Source organism: Martes martes, assembly GCF_963455335.1.
Source record: "Martes martes genome assembly, chromosome: 14".
Taxonomy (NCBI): domain Eukaryota; kingdom Metazoa; phylum Chordata; class Mammalia; order Carnivora; family Mustelidae; genus Martes; species Martes martes.
In genome coordinates this window covers 28,263,872-28,284,189 of record NC_137902.1, presented here as the reverse complement: position 1 = coordinate 28,284,189, position 20,318 = coordinate 28,263,872, and the positions used below count along the sequence as shown (strand labels likewise).

General features: G+C 43.5%; 1 protein-coding gene across 2 annotated transcripts in view; it reads left to right on the top strand.

Moving 5' to 3' along the window:
• Nucleotides 1-20,318, top strand: part of ABCC2 (ATP binding cassette subfamily C member 2) — a 67,543-nt gene that overhangs the window by 13,791 nt on the left and 33,434 nt on the right. The window contains exons 3-11 of one of the 2 annotated variants that reach the window (XM_080822665.1): nt 4,600-4,725; nt 9,531-9,665; nt 9,891-9,998; nt 10,444-10,499; nt 11,672-11,906; nt 12,954-13,114; nt 13,931-14,108; nt 16,975-17,229; nt 18,397-18,462. In XM_080822665.1, coding sequence (XP_080678791.1) covers nt 4,600-4,725; nt 9,531-9,665; nt 9,891-9,998; nt 10,444-10,499; nt 11,672-11,906; nt 12,954-13,114; nt 13,931-14,108; nt 16,975-17,229; nt 18,397-18,462 — 1,320 coding nt within the window. The remainder of the gene's footprint in view (nt 1-4,599; nt 4,726-9,530; nt 9,666-9,890; nt 9,999-10,443; nt 10,500-11,671; nt 11,907-12,953; nt 13,115-13,930; nt 14,109-16,974; nt 17,230-18,396; nt 18,463-20,318) is intronic. The other variant, XM_080822666.1, reaches the window with a different exon arrangement.

Sequence of the window (20,318 nt, the reverse complement as noted above, 5' to 3'; positions counted from 1 at the left end):
TGGTTGTCACCCCTATCTCTCCGGAATGACGAATGATGAAAAGCCAGGGTGGCACTGGCTCATGGGGCCGAAACAGCTATTGCATTATTGCTGGAATAAAATCTGCCATGTCTATTGCCCGGAAAGCCTTTGGCTCATGGGCTTAGCACAGCTGATGTTCCCTCCTGGTGCATCAGGAAATGTCTTCCTGTCATGGGCTACCTCTTAGGCTGAAATTCACAGTTGCTTCATCTGTTGGGTCTGAGGAAAGGACCTCTTTCCTGGGCCCGGGGGTACCTTGCGTTGCTATTTGTATTGCTGCTGTGACCCAGGAATGCAAGTCACCTCTTGCAATCTGGCTCTGGGGTCATCGTGAAGAATGCTGTGCATAGATGGTGCAGGCCATAAAGACGTTGGGGACGGAGTGTAGGAGTGCAGACGACACTCACTCCATCTCGGGCCCTCCATTTTGTTCTCCCCTCTGGCTACTTTAGATAACCAGTAGAGAGCCATTCTGGTGCACAGACAGTACCACTTTAGATAACTATCCTGTGACCTCACCAGCATGGCCCTTGCTCTAAAAAAGAGCTGGAGATTAAGGTCTGGAGGGCTGTGGAAAATGGGCGGGGAAGTTTGGGGTGGAAAATGGCTGCATAGTCCCCTCTGTTGTGTGTCCGTCCTCCTCCGTGATTATCCCTGTGGGTAAGTTAACTGAGTAAAACTGTGTCAATGGTCTAGAGGGGCTTGCAGCATTTTTGCATTTGAAAGCAGCTTCTCAGTCTGGAGGATACATTACTGACCCTCCTCTGCCTTCTACCAGCTACATAATCATTCATCACATGAGGATACCATAACTTATTTTAACAACTCTTGCAGCATTAATTCCTCCAAACAAACCTCTCCACCATTGTTTTGGGTTATTTTAGATTTTATAAATAATTCACTGCTAAAACTGAGATTCCAGTTAAGATTCTGTGCACAAGTATTTGCCTGAAATTCATTGTATTTCCTTAGAATAGCTTCCTAGGAGTAGAATTACTCTATCAAGGAATATGAGTGGTTAAGGCTTTTGAAACATGGGAAAATTTTTATAATTTAGGAAGCTTTTTGCTGATTTACATTCTCACCTAAGGGGTGTTAGAATTTGTCTCTGCACCTTTGCCAGTACTGGGTCTAAAATATTTTTATTTTATGTGTAAAATGGCATCCTTTTGGTTTACTTTGCATTTCTTAAAGGACTAAGGCAATTGTGTGTGTGTGTGTGTGTGTGTGTGTGTGTGTGTGTGTTTAAGATTTTGTTAATTTTTTTTGACAGAGAGAAACAGCGAGAAAGGAAACACAAGCAGGGGGAGTGGGAGAGGTAGAAGCAGGCTTCCCACCAAGCAGGGAGCCTGATGTGGGGCTCAATCCCAGGACCCTAGGATCATGACCTGAGCCGAAGGCAGACGCTTAACAACTTAGCCACCCAAGCGCCCACAAATGATTTTTAATTTGTTGAGCATATTTGTGAATTGTCTGTTCACACCACTTGCTCATTTTTTAAAATGGGTGTGTTACTGTATTTAACTTTTTTCCAAATATACTTTTTTGATTTACATTCAATTAACATATAATGTATCATTGGTTTCAGAGGTAGAGGTCAGTGATTCATCAGTCTTATATAACACCTGGTGCTCATTATGTCACTTGCCCTCCTTAATGTCTATCACCCAATTACCCCATCCCTCCACCTACCTCTCCTCCAGCAAGCCCGAGTTTGTGTCCTATGATTAAGAGTCTCTTGTGCTTTGTCTCCCTCTCTGGTTTTGTCTTGTTTTATTTTTTCCTCTCTTCCCCTATGATCCTCTGTTTTTTTTTTTTTTTTTTTCTTAAATTCCACATATGAGTGAGATCATATAATTGCCTTTCTCTGACATATTTCACTTAACATAATATCCTCTAGTTTAATCTACGTCATTGCAAATGGCAAGATTTCATTTTTTGGGGGTGCCTGGGTGGCTCAGCTGTTGAGCGTCTGCCTTCAGCTAGGGTCATGATCCCGGGGTCCTGGGATCGGGCCCCGCATCGGGCTCCCTGCTTGGCGAGAAGCCTGCTTCTCCCTTTCACAGTCCCCTTGCTTGGGCTCCCTCTCTATCTCTCTCTCTGTCAAATAAATAAAATTTAAAAAAAAAAAAAGATTTCATTTTTTGATGGCTGAGTAGTATTCCACTGTATTTACCGTTAATCTTTTGAGTAAATCAGGATTACAACTCAAAATTTACAAAAGGTACATGGTATTCTAGTCACTCATTCTTGTCTGAATTAGTAACCACTGACCCTAGTTCCTTGTATATCCTTCCAGAGATAATCCATGCTTATAAAAATGCCTACTTTTCTTTATACAAATGTTAGTGTCTTGTGTTAATCTCCATGTCTTGATCCCTCCATTTTAGCACATAAAAATCTGCTTTCTAATGTCCACTCATAGTGCTGTTATTTGGATGAATCATAACTTATGTGCCTTATGTGACAGAAATTTAGGTGGTTTTTAACCTTCTGCCATCATAGGCAATGCTGCAAAAACAAAACAAAACAAAACAACCAAAACAACAACAACAAAACTTTGTTCCTGTGTGTCTGTAGCATAAATTCCTAGAAATGAAGTTACTGGGTGAAGAGTATATAGACTCAAAATTTTTAAATAGTGAAAATTATCCTCCATAGAGGTTTTTCCTCAGTCTCACCAACTTTTTATCAAACTTTCTGATATTTGCTAAGCAGTTAAGTAAGAAGTGGTATATCACTATAATTTGAAATGGCACTAATTATCACATTAAGCATCTGTTCCTGTCTTTAAAAGCCATATTTTTTCTTTAAACTTTCCATCTTATGCCTTTTACACTGGATTGTTTATTCTTACCTTGAAATGTTTTATAGGAGTGCTTTATAATGTAAGTTGTTCTTTTTGATATGGGTTGCTCAGTATATCTCTAATCAATGTGTAAGAATTTAATATGTGGAAGCCTGTGGCAAGGCCTGCTCTTTTTCTTTGGCCTGGGTAGCTGGTTAGTATTCTCTTCACCTGTTCTCCTCAAATCCTCCTTGACTGGGTTCTCTAACTCCACCTTGCTCATTTTTTTTTTTTTTTTAAAGATTTTTTACTTACTTGACAGAGAGCGATCACAAGTAGGCAGAGAGGCAGGCAGAGAGAGGGGGAAGCAGGCTCCCTGCTCACCCGATGCAGGGCTCGATTCCAGGACCCTGAGATCATGACCCGAGCTGAAGGCAAAGGCTTAACCCACTGAACCACCCAGGCGCCCCTCCACCTTGCTCATTTTTATACCCAATTTACCTAAAGGCTAACATATCTTACCACGTCAAAAGCTGTTATTTTTTTTTTCCAGAAAAAAGCCTGTCTCATTAGGTACTTGAGAAATGCATTCCCTTCATTAACATGTCTTTGACTTTATGCCTTGCTAAATAACCACACTGGTCCTACTATAGATGCATTCATGTCCCTCGTTGGTTGGTTTTCATTTTAAGCAGCTCAGTATTTCTGCCTGAACCATTTGGGATGAATGAGACATGGGAATGAATAGGGACAGATGGATGGGAGTAGGGGAGATGGTCCTAAAGACCCTCATTTTGAGGGCTAAGATTCTGGTGGACCTCCTCTGTGGAAGTAGTAATTTCCCATCCTGATGGGTAGGGGTGATTCTTTAGAATAATACGATGTATAGCATGTCTTATGAACTCGTAGGACAAATATTGATTGGCTTGGATTCCTCCTAGGGTGACATAGTCACAACAGTTTGCAACATTAACTTCAAATCTTGTCTGGGGAAGAGGCTAGGAATAATAACCAAGGAAAGGGAATAGGACCAAGGAAACTGGAAATCCCAATTAGGGTATGGGGGTTCCCTTTTTAAATCTATTTTTTTAGTTACCTATTGTTGTATAAAAAGGTATTCCAAAACTTAGCAATTAAAAACACATTTTTTCTCACATTTTCTACAGATCAGAAATTTGGGAGCCGCTTACCTGGGTTCTGCTTCAGGGTCTCTCATGACATTGCAGCTGATATGCTAGCAGAGACTAAGGTCACCTGAGTCTTGACCAGGGCTGGAGCAGCTAAGTCTAAGATGACTCACTCATGTGGCTGTTGACAAGAGGCCTCCGTTATTTACCAAGTGGATCTCTCCATAAAGCTACTTGAGTGTCCTCTTGATGGCACTAGGAGATTTCCCTGAAGTGAAGTGGGTGATCTGAGAAAGAGAAGGAAGAAGCCATATTGTTTTTTATGAGCTTCTGCCATATTCTGTTCTTTAGAATTGAGTCACGAAGTTAAGTTCACATTCAAGGGAACAGGTACCAAGATCTCCTTTTTGAGGGGAAGAATATCAAAGAACTTGTGAACATAGTTTAAAACCATCACACTCAGCATTCCTCAAAAACCTATCCTGGCCTACATTGAACTTCATTCCATTGCTTGAACTACAGTCCATTGCTTGGTATTCATTGATGCCAGAAGTATTTCTTGTGTTCTCTGAATCTGTGCATGCCATCTTTATTATCTATTATCAGGAACCATTCTATTCTAAAGCATGATATCCTCTTAACAGTGGTCTTTTTCCTTCTCAGGTGCTTGTTGGCTTTCTTCTTATTCTAGCAGCCATAGAGCTGGCCCTCGTACTCACAGAAGACTCTGGACAAGCCACAGTCCCTGCCATTAGATACACCAATCCAAGCCTTTACCTGGGCACATGGGTAAGTCCTACCTCCACTCCTGCCCTGTTTATCTTCTTCTTATTCATAGCTATCTAGTTGAAATGTACTCTTTTGGAATAAAATTAGGTGCAATTTCATTTATCTTTTTTGAGGGGCCTATGATGAGGCAAAATGTGGTTATAATGGGCTGAATCAAATTTTAGTTTTGTATATTCTTTTGAACACTAACTTTTGGATCCTTCTCCCTAGCATAAATACTAGCTTTGATGCCTAAGATATGTATCTTATGCCCTCCTATCCTTCCATCTAATGATTATACATGAGTGGGTGCCAGGCCGAGGCAGAGACCTGCACTCTGGTGGGCCCAGAAGGTCAGCACCATGACCCTGTTCCACTTCTGGAATGGCTTCACCCTGGTCTACTTCCCCCACTTCATCACCTACAAGCACCGTGGCCTGAGTACAGTGCCTTCTGGACATGTGTGCAGGCCAGGGTCACCTACCTGTTTATGCAGCTGTGCAAGATGCTCTTCCTGGTCATGGTTTTTTTCCTTCCTAGGCCATGGTTTTTTCCCACCTGGGAAGGCAGCATCTGTGACTTCATTAGGATGTCACGGAGGTCATAGTGGATGTGCACTTGTTCTTTCTATTATTAATGTATTGTATCACATTGGTTGATTTGCAGATGTTGAACCAAACTTGCAGCCCTGGAATAAATCCCACTTGGTTGTGGTGAATAATCCTTTTGTTGTACTGTTGGATCCTATTGGCTAGTATTTTGGTGAGAATTTTCGCATCTGTGTTCATCAAGGATATTGGCCTGTAATTCTTTTTGATGGTGTCTTTGTCTGGTTTTGGGATCAAGGTAATGCTGGCCTCATAAAATGAGTTTGGAAGTTTTCCTTCCATTTCTATTTCTTGGAATAGTTTCAGGAGAATAGATATTAATTCTTCTTTAAATGTTTGGTAGAATTCCCCTGGGAAGCCATCTGGCCCTGGGCGCTTGTTTGTTGGGAGATTTTTTGATGACTGCTTCAATCTCCCTACTGGTTATGGGTCTGTTCAGGTTTTCTATTTCTTCCTGGTTCAATTTTGGTTCGAATTGGTTCAATTTGGTTCAAATTTGGTCTCTAGGAATGCATCCATTTCTTCCAGATTGTCAAATTTACTGGCGTATTAGTTGCTCATAATATGTTCTTATAATTGTTTGTATTTCTTTGGTGTTGGTTGTGATCTCTCCTCTTTCATTCATGATTTTATTTAGTTGGGTCCTTTCTCTTTTCTCCCATCCAAGTACTAACCAGGCCCGACCCTGCTTAGCTTCCGAGATCAGACGAGATCGGGCGCGTTCAGGGTGGTATGGCCGTAGACTCCTTTCTCTTTTCTTTTTGATAAGTCTGGCCAGGGGTTTATCAATCTTATTAATTCTTTCCAAGAACCAGCTCCTAGTTTCGTTGACTTGTTCTACTATTCTTTTGGTTTCTATTTCATTGATTTTTGCTCTGATCTTTATTATTTCTCTCCTCCTGCTGGGTTTAGGCTTTCTTTGCTCTTCTTTCCCCAGCTCCTTTATGTGGAGGGTTAGGTTGTGTACTTGAGACCTTTCTTGTTTCTTGAGAAAGTCTTGTATTGCTACATATTTTCCTCTCAAGACCACCTTTGTTGTGTCCCATATATTTTGAAGAGTTGGGTTTTCATTATCATTTGTTTCCATGAATTTTTTCAATTCTTTAATTTCCTGGTTGATCCATTCAATCTTTAGTAGGATGCTCTTTAGCCTTCATGTATTTGAGTTCTTTCCAACTTTCCTCTTGTGATTGAGTTCTAGCTTCAGAGCATTGTGGTCTGAAAATATGCAGGGAATGATCCCAATTTTTTGGTACCAGTTGAGACCTACTTTGTGACCCAGGATGTGATCTATTCTGGAGAATGTTCCATGTGCAGTAGAGAAGAATGTGTATCCTGTTGCTTTGGGATGGTATGTTCTGAATATATCTGTGATGTCCACCTGGTCCAGTGTGTCCTTTAAAGCCTTTATTTCCTTGTTGATCTTTTGCTTGAATGATCTGTCCATTTCAGTGAGGGGTGTTAAAGTACCCTACTATTACTGTATTATTGTCAATGTGTTTCTTTGATTTTGTTATCAATTGGTTTATATAATTGGTATATATATATACCATTGGTATATATATATACCAAATAATATAATTGGCTGCTCCCATGTTAGGGGGATAGATATTTAAAATTGTTAGATCTTCTTGTTGGACAGACCCTTTGAGTATGATATAGTGTCCTTCCTCATCTCTTATTACAGTCTTTGGCTTAAAATCTAATTGATCTGATATAAGGATTGCCACCCCAGCTTTCTTTTGATGTCCATCGGCATGATAAATTGTTTTCCACCCCCTCACTTTAAATCTGGGGGTGTCTTTGGGTCTAAAATGAGTTTATAGTAGATAGCATATGGATGGGTCTTGTTTTTTTAGCCATTCTGATATATATTTATAGATGACTGGTGAATAGAACAGAGCCACCCACTTGATTTTGGATGTATTCTGGTCTCTTAGAAAAAACTACCTCCCAAAATTTTAAAGAAAGAAAAACATATATATACAAAAATAAGGGTAAACATGATGAAGGCAAGGACTATGACTGTATAGATGAAAATTCAAAAAGATTTCTAAAAAAGGAATTGATGGTTGGAAAAAGAAAAAGAGAATGTGCTCAGGGTGGAGACTAGAACAAAGCCATGTGCTAGATTTAGGGTATATTTTGATCTATTAGAAGAAATCATATCCCCAAATTTTAAAGAATAAAAACCTATATGTATATAAAAAATAAGGTTAAGTACAATGAAGGGATAAAATATGACTATAACAATGAAGGTTTAAAGATTTTTTAAAGAAGGTATTGTTAAGATAGACTAGTTTAAAAATGTTAAAAGAATAAAGAGGAAAAGTCAAAAAATTAGAATAAGAAAAAAATTAATAAAATTTAACTTTGCAAGACTAAAGGATCATGGGGGGAAAGCCATGAATTCTATGTGTTGCTTTCCCCTAGCTCTGGAGTTCCACTCTTCTCGTTGATCATTGAGCTTGGTCTTGGCTGGATGTTCTTGCTGATCATCTGGGGGGAGGGACCTGTTGCCGTGATTCTCAAATGTCTTTGCCCGAGGTGGAATTGTTCCACCCTTGCCAGGGCCAGGCTAGGTAATCTGCTCGGGTTCGCTCTTGGGAGCTTTTGTTCCCTGAAGGGTTTCCTTAGCGCTCTGGAGGACAGGAATGAAAATGGTGGCATCCCAGTCTCTGGCCTGGAGGAGCCATGAGCTTGGGACCCCACTCCTCAGTGTGCCCTCAGAGAAAAGGGGTCAATCACTCCTGTCTCCCTGGTCTCTGGCCACACTCCGAGCTCTCCCAGCCTGTGACTGAGCATTTCTGTCCCTGGTGCATGGCCCCATTTGGAGTTGCCAAACCTGCCAACTCCTGCAGTGCACTCCTGGCTACTTCTCTCAGAGAAGGAAGGAGGGGATCTCTGTGGATCTGCCACTTGTGGGGTCCCTGCTCAAAGAACACTGGCCCAACTGTGCCATGGATCACAGTTTAAGGTAACCGCGAGCTGAGAGCTCACTCCTGGGCTCTGTCTCTGTAGCTGGCTTCCCCACTCTGATACCTGTGAGCTCTGCCACGCTCAGATATCCCCGGTCTTTCTGTGACCCCTCAGGACCTGAGACCACACTGTCCCCATGAGGGCTCCACCCCCACTTAGCCTCTGGAGTGATGTCCCTCAGTGGAACAGACTTCTAAAAGTTCTGATTTTGTGCTCCATTGCTCTGCTGCTTGCTGGGAGCCGCCCCCCCCCCCCCCATTGGCCTATCTTCCCGTCGCTTCAGATTCACTTATCCACACGTCCTACCTTTCAGAAAGTGGTCGATTTTCTGTTCCTAGAACTTCTGTTCTTCTTCTCTTCTATCTCCTATTGAGTTTGTAGGTGTTCAGAATGGTTTGGTAACTATCTAGCTGAACTCCTGTGACCTGATGTCATTTAAGTCTGCTACACCTCTGCCATCTTGCTACTAAGTTGCTATGCTTTTCAACGGAGAAGATGCCACATAACTATTTGGATTTCTAAGCCTCCTTGAAAAATCAGAATGCCTGGTATCTATGGGTCTGTATCCCCATAGGACAATGGTTAGCCTTTGCGTGTGCATCTCTTCCCAAAGCTGTGCTTAGTGACAGCTTGTTGGGGCCTGAAATCCACCACAGTGGTATTATCTATACCACAGAAATTAACAGATGATACTAATCATGGCTTTGTTTTCAGAACGCTAGTTTACAAGCTCTGCACTGAGTTTAGGAAACCAACATTTAATTATAATTAAGTGAGATGTTACAAGGCAAGGTTTTTTTCTTAATTGCCTAGTTTGATATTATTAGAAAATCCCATAGACAGCTTACACTCATCCTGCAGAAACTCCCTCCTAGGTGGACTACTGCAGCGCCTGAAATTCACTTCCTTGGGTCTTGAAAAGACTTCTGGCTCCCAAACCAACTCCATTATATGCAGAAGGTGACCCTCTGTGTTCTTGGCTAACTTCCCACCCAAGTGTGGTGGGGTTATGGGGTGAGGAGGGGGGTCCCAGGGAGAGGATGGACACCCTAAAAGAGGAGGTTGGACTGTATCAGGGAGGAAGTCTATAACTTGGCATTTGTGTGTTTTCTGCTTGGCCTGATTAGTTCTAACCATCTCCTCCTATAACCCAACATTCTTTCCCTGTCTCTGGCATTTTTCTTTCCTCTCATCCTTGGTGACCGTATTTTTCAGAACTTGATGTGAATTTCTCTTTAGCTCCTGGTTTTGCTGATCCAACACAGCAGGCGATGGTGCATGCAGAAGGATTCTTGGTTCCTGTCCCTATTCTGGATTCTCTCAGTACTCTGTGGTGTTTTCCAATTTCAGACTCTGATCCGGACACTCTTAAAGGTAAGGAGGAAAGAGAGGGTTACTTGAGGAGGTAGCGTGGTGAGCAACTTCTAAGTCAGAGTAAATGGCATACAGTCAGTTGGACTCTGGGATAGAAGTATGTTTAGGAGATTTGATGATAGTCTTTAAGCACAAGCATTGACTTATGTGGGCCATTTAGACTTAATTTGGGAAAAGGCTTATTTTCTGTTTTTGTTGTTGTTGTTGTTTTCTGTTCCCCCATAGGGCAGCAATTCTAATCTGGCCTATTCCTGCCTGTACTTCATCTGCTATGCACTACAGATCCTGATCCTGATCCTTACAGCATTTTCAGAAAAAGATGCCTCCTCAAATGTGAGACTCTAAATATGCCGACCTCATGTATTATTTCATTGGATGGTATTTTGACACGTGTAACTTTGAGATGCCCTAGGCCTTGTTGGGGAGGGGGTCCCTCGAGCCCAGAATATAGCTGTGTGGATCATTAATGGCTTAAGGAGACGAAAAGTGGCTAGTGTATAGAAATACTCTTTTATGAGTCTGGAAATACTTTTATATTGACCCGCAAATCTTCAGCATGGATAATGCATTCATCTATCTATGCCAGAAAATCTGATTTTTACTGGTGAGACTTTAGGGTCTCCAGATAAACCTATGTTGTCCAGTCTACTTCAGTCTTATGTCTGCTTTTTCGCATAACATTATATCTAGAAAAATCACTTTCCGATTTTAGAGTCCCACAAAGTTCCTGTTTCAGGTTGATTTACTTTTTGATTTTTTTTTTGTGTGTGTCTTGCAGAATCCATCATTCACAGCCTCATTTCTGAGTAGCATTACGTTTAGTTGGTATGACAGGTAGGAAATGCCTGGGGTGTGGGTTGTCCATATCCCTACCCCCTCATTCTTCTGAAAGTGGTGGAAATCTTAATTTTAAAAATGCTTCCTGAGGCCTCCATTTCTCCTCTACTTGGAGTCCGTGAATGTTAATTTAACAGATCTATTTATTTCAGCCTGGGATGTGGAGGAGAGGATGTAGGGGGCTTTGCTCTTGGTGGCCTGGAGGTTCACAGGGAAAAGGAAGGATGTTGGGAAAGGTGGAAAGATAAGAAGGGGGCAGGCCATGTGACACCATTTGAAGGGTAAGGGATGAACTAGCTGGCCTGGGCTACCAAAGGATCTGCAGCAAACACTCTTGGCCTTTGTAGTTCCATTGACCACTTGGTAACTGGTACTGCCTATGAATCCCTCCTCAGATCATGTTTTCTGTACATAAAGAAAAAGACAGGGTTACAAAGGAAACCAAATATATTGAAATATATTCACTTAAATATTAAAAAAAAATTTGTGATGTAACACAAGTTCTCCTTTACAAATGTGTTAAATAACAAGATCTAGTGGTGTAGCGATCGGGCTCACAAGGACCACAACCTCAAAGGAGCAATGAGTGTACCCGTGCCACGAAAATGCTGCGACGTCTCTTGGTGTCCAAGGAACGGGTACTCCTGTTTACAACTGCTTGTTTGCTTCTGTTCATGTTATAAGGAAAGGCTAGGTTTCAGTTAGAAGCTAGTGAGAATAAAGATGTAATTTATTTTGTATCCGTGTTCTCAAACACCAGGTGGGTGGTGAGAGAGAGAGAGCAGAGAGGAGGCCTCCAGGGCTGCTCTGTTCCTTAAGGGCATTGAAGGCCCCTCGGGGGGATGCCCCAGTGGCAGAGCGGCAGCCAGTGTTCAAGGAGGAAGGAGCAGGTGGACGTGATGCTCTTTTGGTTTTTCATTCAGTCGCATTGCTCCTCTTGGCCTCCTCCTTGTCTTAGTCTACATTCCATCACCTCTCCCATCCGTTTCCTGCCCTCCCCATGCCTCTGTCAGGTTTAAAGGGCTGGGAGATGGAGCAGTGGCCTCCCTTCCTCTCTCCCTCCATCTCTGAATTGAGGGCCGGGGGGGGCAGCTTTTGTCAGAAGCAGCAGGGGAATTGGCCCTGACCCAGCCTGTAGGGTCTCAGCCTGTGGATCGCTCTGGTTCCAGCATCATTCTGAAAGGCTACAAGCAACCTCTGACACTTGAAGATATCTGGGATGTCGGTGAAGAGATGAAAACCAAGACACTGGTCAGCACGTTTGAAAAACATATGGTAGGAGAGCTGCGGAAGGCTAGGAAGGCACTCCAGAGACGGCAGCGGAGGAAGGCCCAGGGGAGCACTGGCGACGGGCTGCATGGCTTGAACAAGAATCAGAGTCAAAGCCAAGATATCCTTGTCCTGGTAACTTTCCCATGAGTGTCTATGTGAATATGCTCTAGGTTTCAGGCAGGAAGATATCAGTATCCTAGTGATTCTGTCCTATTTTGATAGCCCTGTATATACTGCAGTGCATTTATGGTATTTGTAGTGTTTATAATACTAATAATACCTTAGTGATGGATACGTCTGGGTAGGATGTGCTATTCTCTCTCCTTTAGGGTATATTTGAAATTTGCTATAGTATGTCTTTAATAATAGAAAAATAGGGGGTGCCTGGATGGCTCAGTCCATTAAGTGTCTGCCTTTGGCTCGGGTCATGATCCCAGCCAGGGTCCTGAGATCGAGCCCCACATTGGGCTCTTTGCTCAGCGGGGAGCCTGCTTCTCCCTCTGCCTCTGCCTGCCACCCCACTTTCTTTCTTTGTCAGATGAATAAATAATCTTTTAAAAAATAGAAAAACAGTACCTTAGCATTACCAGAATTCGTACTTTGGTGGGCTTTAGCATAGCAGCTAATCCTCTTATTTTTTCACTCAAAAGTATTAAGTACCAAGTGTCTGACTATTCTGGGCACTGGGTACAAGGAATAGCCTGAAAGTGTCCCCTTTAGAGAGCTGGAAAATAAATAATAAAAGAACACACGTTATTCTTTGGAGAGTGATACATGCTATTAAGAATGTATAGATCCTGTTAAAGTCTTTGAAATGGAATGCCTTTAGGGTCGTAGGAGAGACCTCTCAGAGGAGGTGTCCCTTGAGTGGAGACCCAAAGTCTTAGAAGTGGATTTCCACTTGCAAGAACCTTCTTGCACTTGTTTGTTTTTTATGTGTTCTGCCCCGCTTGGTTGCATGGTTTTTCTCACCCAGACTAGATGAGGAGTATCAGGATAGGGGAGAGGGAACCAGTGATGGCAGCTGAAGTGGTGGATGGTGACCAGGCAGAAAACCAAAACCCGTACAAAGACAGCGACAGGACTCAGGGCCTTAACACTCTGCAACTGAGCAGTGCTAGACAAAGTTTTACACTTCACGGCTCTGTAAGCTCTGTTGGTGTTTGGTTTTTTACCTAGGAAGAAGTTAAAAAGAAAAAAAAGTCTGGGACAACAGAAAACTTTCCCAAGTCCTGGTTGGTCAAGGCTCTCTTCAAAACTTTCTACGTCATACTCTTGAAATCGTTCTTCCTGAAGCTGGTGCACGACCTCCTCATGTTTCTGAACCCTCAGCTGCTGAAGTGAGTCCCGGGCCTTGGCTCTCCCTTGAGGGAAGTCCCCTCTGCCCCTCTCCTCTGTGCTGGCCCCTTGGCTAGGCAGGCAGGAGCTTATTATTCAACCCCCACTATTTCAAATGCTGATGAGATTCTTCTACCTTATTGTGTTGTGTTCCTGAAAAGCACAAGGCCGTTTTCAAGATCCAAAATGCTGGGTCTTAGAGCTTCCCTCTTTTCTAAATCCCTTCCCTCCTAGGAAGCCGGATCCTTGTTAGGAGCTCTTGTTAAACAGAACTGATATGGGAAGAGCCACGCCCAAGAGGCGGGCCGCAGGGTGCAGGACAGCCACGTACCTGAGCTCTGGAGCCCCCGCCCTAGAGCCGCAGGCTTCTATGGGAGGTTCAGTGTGATCAGGACAAGACTTTGCAGCGTGGGGGAATCTATGGGATGAATTCTCCTCTAGGGGGAGTTCGAACTCGCATTGGATACAATTACTTCTTGGGCTTGCTTTGTCTAAGAACAAATCCACTTCTCCCACGCAACCTCTTTTATCAGGGGGTGGGGGAAGGCCAGGCCAAAGCTTTGCAGCAGCAGGTGTAGGGAGCATTTCTTTCATCATCCCTGCTCACAGCCTCGGGCCATCCACTTGGACCTCTTGCTGCTGCGAGGAAAAGCAAGAGGCCCAGCTCGACTGTGGAGTTCTGGTCTTCCACCGGCTTTAGACCATTCTGGTCACTTTGTTACCCACAGGGCAAGGGTAGGGTAGTTGGCCGTGTGTGAGGAGTGGGAAGAGTCCCTGCAGGCCTGATGGGCATCACCGACTCGGTTTTGTTTCGGCAGGTTGCTGATCTCCTTTGCAAATACCCAAGACATGTATGTGTGGACCGGGTATCTCTATTCAGTCCTCTTCTTTGTGGTGGCCCTCGTGCAGTCTCTCTGCCTTCAGGGCTACTTTCAAATGTGCTTCATGCTGGGCGTCACTGTGCGGACAACCATCATGGCATCCATATACAAGAAGGTGAGTGGCTTGTGTCAGAACTCGCTGAAGAAAATCCCCTTAAGTGTCAGCATTGATTCCAAGACTGAGAAAAATTTGATGGAAATGATAACAGATCTTAACACTTGATTCTGACTGGCCAGATAGCCTCCTCTGGATTTTTCTTTGCAAGCTGTGGAAAAGTGGATTCACAGATCTGGGGCATGTGTGTGATCGGGGGACACAGGGGAGGACACACACTAGAGGAAAGCCGGCAGGCTCTTCTCCAGCCAGGATCTGCCTTTCAGCCTCGAAGGCTTGCATACCTGTCCCTCTCTTCTTGCCTCTCTCGACAAAGTGAGAGCACCTTGGGAAAGAATGTAAGATCAGAGTGCTCCCCTGGCAGCGCATATACTAAAATTGGAAAGCATATAAGATCAGAAACAAAGCGCTGGCCCAATGGCAAACTCTTATAACCACCAACATTTAAATTAGCTACTATGTGAAACTGGGTTCATAAGACTTGTGCATCCATCTCGGTGACAATTTTGCCATAGACTAGAATGCTCTGTGGGCCAGCGCTCCATCTCCCCGGCCCCACTTTTGCTTAGACGCTGCTTTTTCTCATCTTTAGCATCTGCCCATCCACTCTCTGCCTGACTCCTTTTTTCATTTTGTAAACACATGCTCTCTGGTTACTGAGTTCTGCAGACTTAGGAAGATTCCCATTACTTTAGGAAGATTTTGCTCATCTTCCCTCTGATGTGTTGCTTTTAACATTTAACTTTCTGAGAGCCACTGTATTTTCTTCGTGTCCCAGATACCAAGGTGAAATCTCATTTTGTCCCTTGAAAATAGAATCAACCCTATCTCAATAAAAAAATAAATGAAAAGAAATGAGAATAGAATAGCTACCGTCAGTGACTACAAGCCTGAGGGAAAAATTCGTACATGAGGAGATAGGACTTTCTATAGACTAGAACATTAAACACCAATTGCTTTTTCTTCCTCTCTTTCTTGGACCACTAGAGCATCCCATAGTGATTTCTCTGTTACAGTTCCTGGTTTTCTCCTTTGCGTTTGTCTCTTAAAACTAATGTGTCATTGTCTCGCAGATGTTGACTTGTCCAGAGACCCAGACAGGTAGTCCAAAATGTCTTTAGATCAGAAGTCTGGTCCAGACTGGAATTTGTCTCCCCCTCAATTTTTAATCCCCTTACTTCTTTTGGAGATACTGGATTTCTGCCCGTTTGCAGGATATGGGGGTCCCTAACCAGGCTATCTCAGCCATTTCTGTGAATGTACACTTTTATAATTGTGGTGATTCATTCCCACTATTTTTGATTCTTAATATAGTCCAAGTTTTAAACTGTTACAATCCATAAAGAATTTATAAAATGGAATCCTTAATAAGACTCTCATTCAAATAAATTTTGCTACTAAGACGGAATTTGAAATTGATTTCCTAGGTTTAGACAATGCTTCATTAATGAAATGTTATGAAATTTTTTTAATATCCATTGTCAGTTCCTGGTCCTGTGAAGTAACTGCATTCTTCCTCTTTCGCAGAGAAGTAAGGCTTAGATCATTTCAATACCTACAATCACATAACCAGGTCTTGCCCTCAGATAAGGGCTATTGGCACTAAACTAATGTCTAATGTCTCTTCTACTGTATTGAAATTTTATAGAGAATAGAATAATGATGACCTTGAAGAGTAATTAGTTTGTTGGGCTTTTGGTTTGTTATGGGAAGGAGGTGTTAGTTTTTGCCCTCCCATTTCAAAGGGGGGACAGAGCAGCAGACTGATTTCTCTAAAACCTTGGTGGCCTAACATTTTGGGGAATTTCCCTCATTTTACTGTATAATCGAGAATCCTATTATGTTCCAAAGAAGCATGTCTTGGTGGATTAAGGTGACAGTAGAGCTTCTAAGACAAGGATGGCTATGGATCCCTAGGACCACCCCTAGCCCATACACTATCTTTTGTGGGAATTATAAGGGTCTCCTTCCTCTAGGAAGATGTAGCCCATGCTAGGTGGTTGTTTGGTGAGCATGGTGTGAATAAGTGCCAAGTCCCTTAGCTGGGTACATTTGTGCAAGGCACTGTTGTAAGTGACAGACCTGTGGAATTCAGTCTTTTGATCTCTCTAACATGAAAACAGAAGCCCATGCTGTATGATTCAGCATCTAGATTTTGCCCACAAGTTCCTGACAATAAGATTGTTTTGCTTCATATGCATGAACCGTGCAGCTTTCCTCTTCGTGCTAAGATCTCTGTCCTTCTTGGAAATGGTTGCAACTTCTGCATAAGAACGTGGCTCCAAGTAACATTGCCACATCCAAAGTCTGAAGAGCCAGAATCAGTATGTGATTCCTCCCTTCCTGTCATCCTTCAGTATCTGATGCCCTACTGTGTGCCATGTAATACAATAGTGAAATGAACAGATGTAGCCCTTGTCCTTACAGTTTACATCTGGTGGAAAAGTAGAAAGGTGAAACAATTGCAGTTCAGTGTGATGAAAGTAATGACAAAGGTAAGCCCAGAATGTTCTGGGAGTACCCAAGAGGTACCAGCATCTAACCCAGACTCAGGAGTCTGGGGAAGTCTTCTCAGAATAATTCCATCTGAAATGACACTAAAGAATAGGCATTTTCTGAGCAAAGAAATGTGTGTGTTGGGGAGGGGGTGGCAAGGGGTTCAGGGAGGTTGGAATAACCTGAAAGAGTAGTTGAGAATGAGAGAACACTGTGTGTAAGATTTGGAGGCAAGAAGGCAGAGTCCCTGGGAAAAGCTGTGTCCATGTGGAGCCCATCCTTCTATTGTGTTCTGACTTCCTGAGATTCCTTTTTACTCCCTGTTGTCCTTGGCCTTGTCCATAGATCCCAATTCCAATCTTTATCTTAGGCGCTGACCCTATCCAACCAGGCCAGGAAGCAGTACACCGTTGGAGAAACAGTGAACCTGATGTCTGTGGATGCCCAGAAGCTCATGGATGTGACCAGCTTCCTTCATCTGCTGTGGTCAAATGTTCTCCAGATTACTTTATCCATCTATTTCCTATGGACCGAGCTGGGACCCTCTGTCTTAGCGGGTGTTGGGGTGATGATACTCCTAATTCCAGTTAATGGGATACTTGCCTCCAAGAGTAGAGCTGTTCAGGTAAAGAAACCAAGTCACTTTCTTCAAAATCTAAAGTCTTGGGCTTACTCTAACTCTTGGGCATTTGGGCAGGCAAAGCTGATAGACATTCTACCATCCCACATAAACGTGGCTTTTCTCTATCTTCCCTTTTCATCTTTCGGCCACTTTTAAATGTACTCCCTCTTTACTCATGTGAGAGGGCAGAGCCTGATTAGAGAGGGGAGATAGTCCCAGGGATCCTGCACATAACTCTTCTATCCTGCTCTGCTGGGCATCTTAAAATTATTCTTAAGTAATGTCTACCCCCAACGTGGGGTTTGAACCCACAACCCTGAGATCAAGAGTCTCACCCTCCACTGACTGAGCCAGCCAGAACAGCCAGGGCTGTTCTTAGAGTCGTGGTGATTGGTCCTGTATCCCTATCACAGCAGGACATACCAGTCATTCAGAGCAGATGCATGAGTGACCCAAATTTAAGCCTAAATCTTGGCAATCAGCCCAGCTACTACCAGGATCAGGGCTCCCCGTGCGTAGTCCTGTGATCTGACAGAAATCCTAGGGCTCCATGGTAAAGGTGATGTATTCACTCATTCACTTTGCCTTCCTTTAGTTACAAAGAATTATTTTTAAAAGATTTATGGTACATACTATTCTGGGATCAGGGCATTAAATTAGACAAAAGCTCTTGGTCTTGTGGAGCTTACGTTCTCTTTGGGGTGGACAGTCAGGCCATCAACGGAAGTAAACAAGAAATCTATCAGGTCATAAATACTATGAAGAAAATGAAATGGGGTGATTGGAGAGCAAGCGAGTGGGTGGTGGTTTTAGATTGCAGGGTCAGGGAAGGGCTGTGAGGAAGGTACCTCTGAGTTCAACTGCAAATAGCAGGAACCTGACTGCGAAGGAGCAAGCCGGGGAAGTACACCCTGGGAAGAGGGCGAGCCAGGCAAAGCCTGTGAGGGCGGAAATGAACTTGGCATGCTTTAAGGATCAGAACGAAGATGGGTGTGGCAGGAGCAGCCTGGGCAAAGGGGGTGGGAGGTGGGGGGAGAGCTGCATCCCATCACCCGGCACCTCCAGTTCTTACCAAGTGACATCCACAGTGCCACCAGCAAGACTTAGCATTCGTGCCAAATCTGAACCTTCTCACGAGGAAGTGTGTTTTGTTTTACTTTCTCTTGGCAGGTAAAAAATATGAAAAATAAGGACAAACGGCTAAAGATCATGAATGAAATTCTCAGTGGGATGAAGGTGAGAAGTGGAGGGGGGAGGGGTGGCTCTCCGTGTAAAATGGCAGCCCCGTGGGGTGGCGGCCTTCACCGAGGCTGTTGGGGTGGTGGACGCCCCCTTGTGGGCCTGAGGTGTGTTGCAGGACCCCTGACTCCTCTGCCCCCAAGTCTCCAGGTCTCCAGGCTTCTCCTAGCTGTTTCAGGCCATCTTTCGAATCTTGATTTCTGATTATTTACCTTCAGTGGTTTCTTCTGTTTTATGTTTTACTGTAGAAATTGTCAAACGCACACAAAAGTAGAGAGAATGATCTGATTAACCCCATGGACTTCTCACCCAAGTCTAGCAATTATCAGCATGATCTAATTAGTTTTGTCTGTGTATCCTCTTCATGCTCACTGGGTGATATTTAAAGCAGATCCCAGATATCTTGTCATCTCATTTGTAAATGCTTTGTATGTGCTTCCAAAAGACCATTTTTGAACATAACCACAATACCATTACCACAACTAAAAAAAAAAGGCCATTTTTTGGGTACAATTAAAATCTTCCCAGGGCACCTCGGTGGCTCAGTGGGTTGAGCAACTGCCTTCGGCTCCAGTCATGATCCTGGAGTGCTGGGATCGAGTCCCGCATCAGGCTCCCAGCTCTGCGGGGAGTCTGCTTCTCCCTCTGACCTCTCCCTTCTCATGGTCTCTCTCAAATAAATAAATAATTAAAAAAAAAATTTCCCAGTTGCCTCCTATGTCATTTGTTTGCTGTGAATTTGTTGGAATAAGGATCCAAAAAAATGTCCACACATGGCATATGATAGTGCTTTTTAAAAAAATATTTTTATTTATTTATTTGACAGAGATCACAAGTAGGTAGAGAGGAGGAAGCAGGCTCCCTGTTGAGCAGAGAGCCCGATGCGGGGCTCGATCCAGAACCCTGAGATCATGACCTGAGCCTAAGGCAGAAGTTTAACCCACTGAGCCACCCAGGCGTCCCAATAGTGCTTATAATCTACAATAGACTCTTTCATTTTGGATTTTTTTTTAACTCTTTGTTAAAAAGAGTTGGAGAAAGGAGGTTGTCTTATTTCCTATATTATAAATTAATAATCAGATCTAGAGGCTTGATTAGATAGGTTTTTTTTTTTGGTTTGTTTGTTTGGTGGCAGTAGGGGAAGAATACTTTCAGTAGTACTCTGCAGGGGTCCAGGTGTGGTCAGCCTGATTCACCCCTTAATAGACTTCCTGCCTTTTCACCTAGAGCGGTCATCTGTGGCTCTGGCAGCACATAAGTTTGTAAAACCCCCTGAGGCTTGGGCCCTAATTCAAACCATTTAAATTAGGCTCCTGGGGTTGAGGCTTAGGCATGTATATGAGTGTGTGTGTGTGTGTGTGTGTGTGTGTATGTATGTATGTATGTATATATTATTTATTTATTTATTTCTGAAGCTCCCCAAGTGATTCTAATATGCAGCCAAGTTTGAAAACAGTCCTAAAAAAGTTCATTGCCAGGCGCCTGGGTGGCTCAGTGGGTTAAGCCACTGCCTTTGGCTCAGGTCGTGATCCCGGGGTTCTGGGATCAAGTCCCACATCGGGCTCTCTGCTTAGGCAGGGAGCCTGCTTCCCCCCCCCCTCTCTCTCTGCCTGCCTCTCTGCCTACTGGTGCTCTCTATCTGTCAAATAAAAAGTCTTTAAAGAAAAAAAAAGTTCATTGCCTTGGGAAGCCTGGGTGGCTCAGTTGGTTAGGCATCTACGTCTGCCTTCGGCTCAGGTCATGATCCCAGGGTGCTGGGATCAAATCCCACATCGGGCTCCTTGCTTGGTGGGGAGCCTACCTCTCCCTCTGCCTGCTGTTCCCTCTGCTTGTACTCTCTCTGACAAATCTTA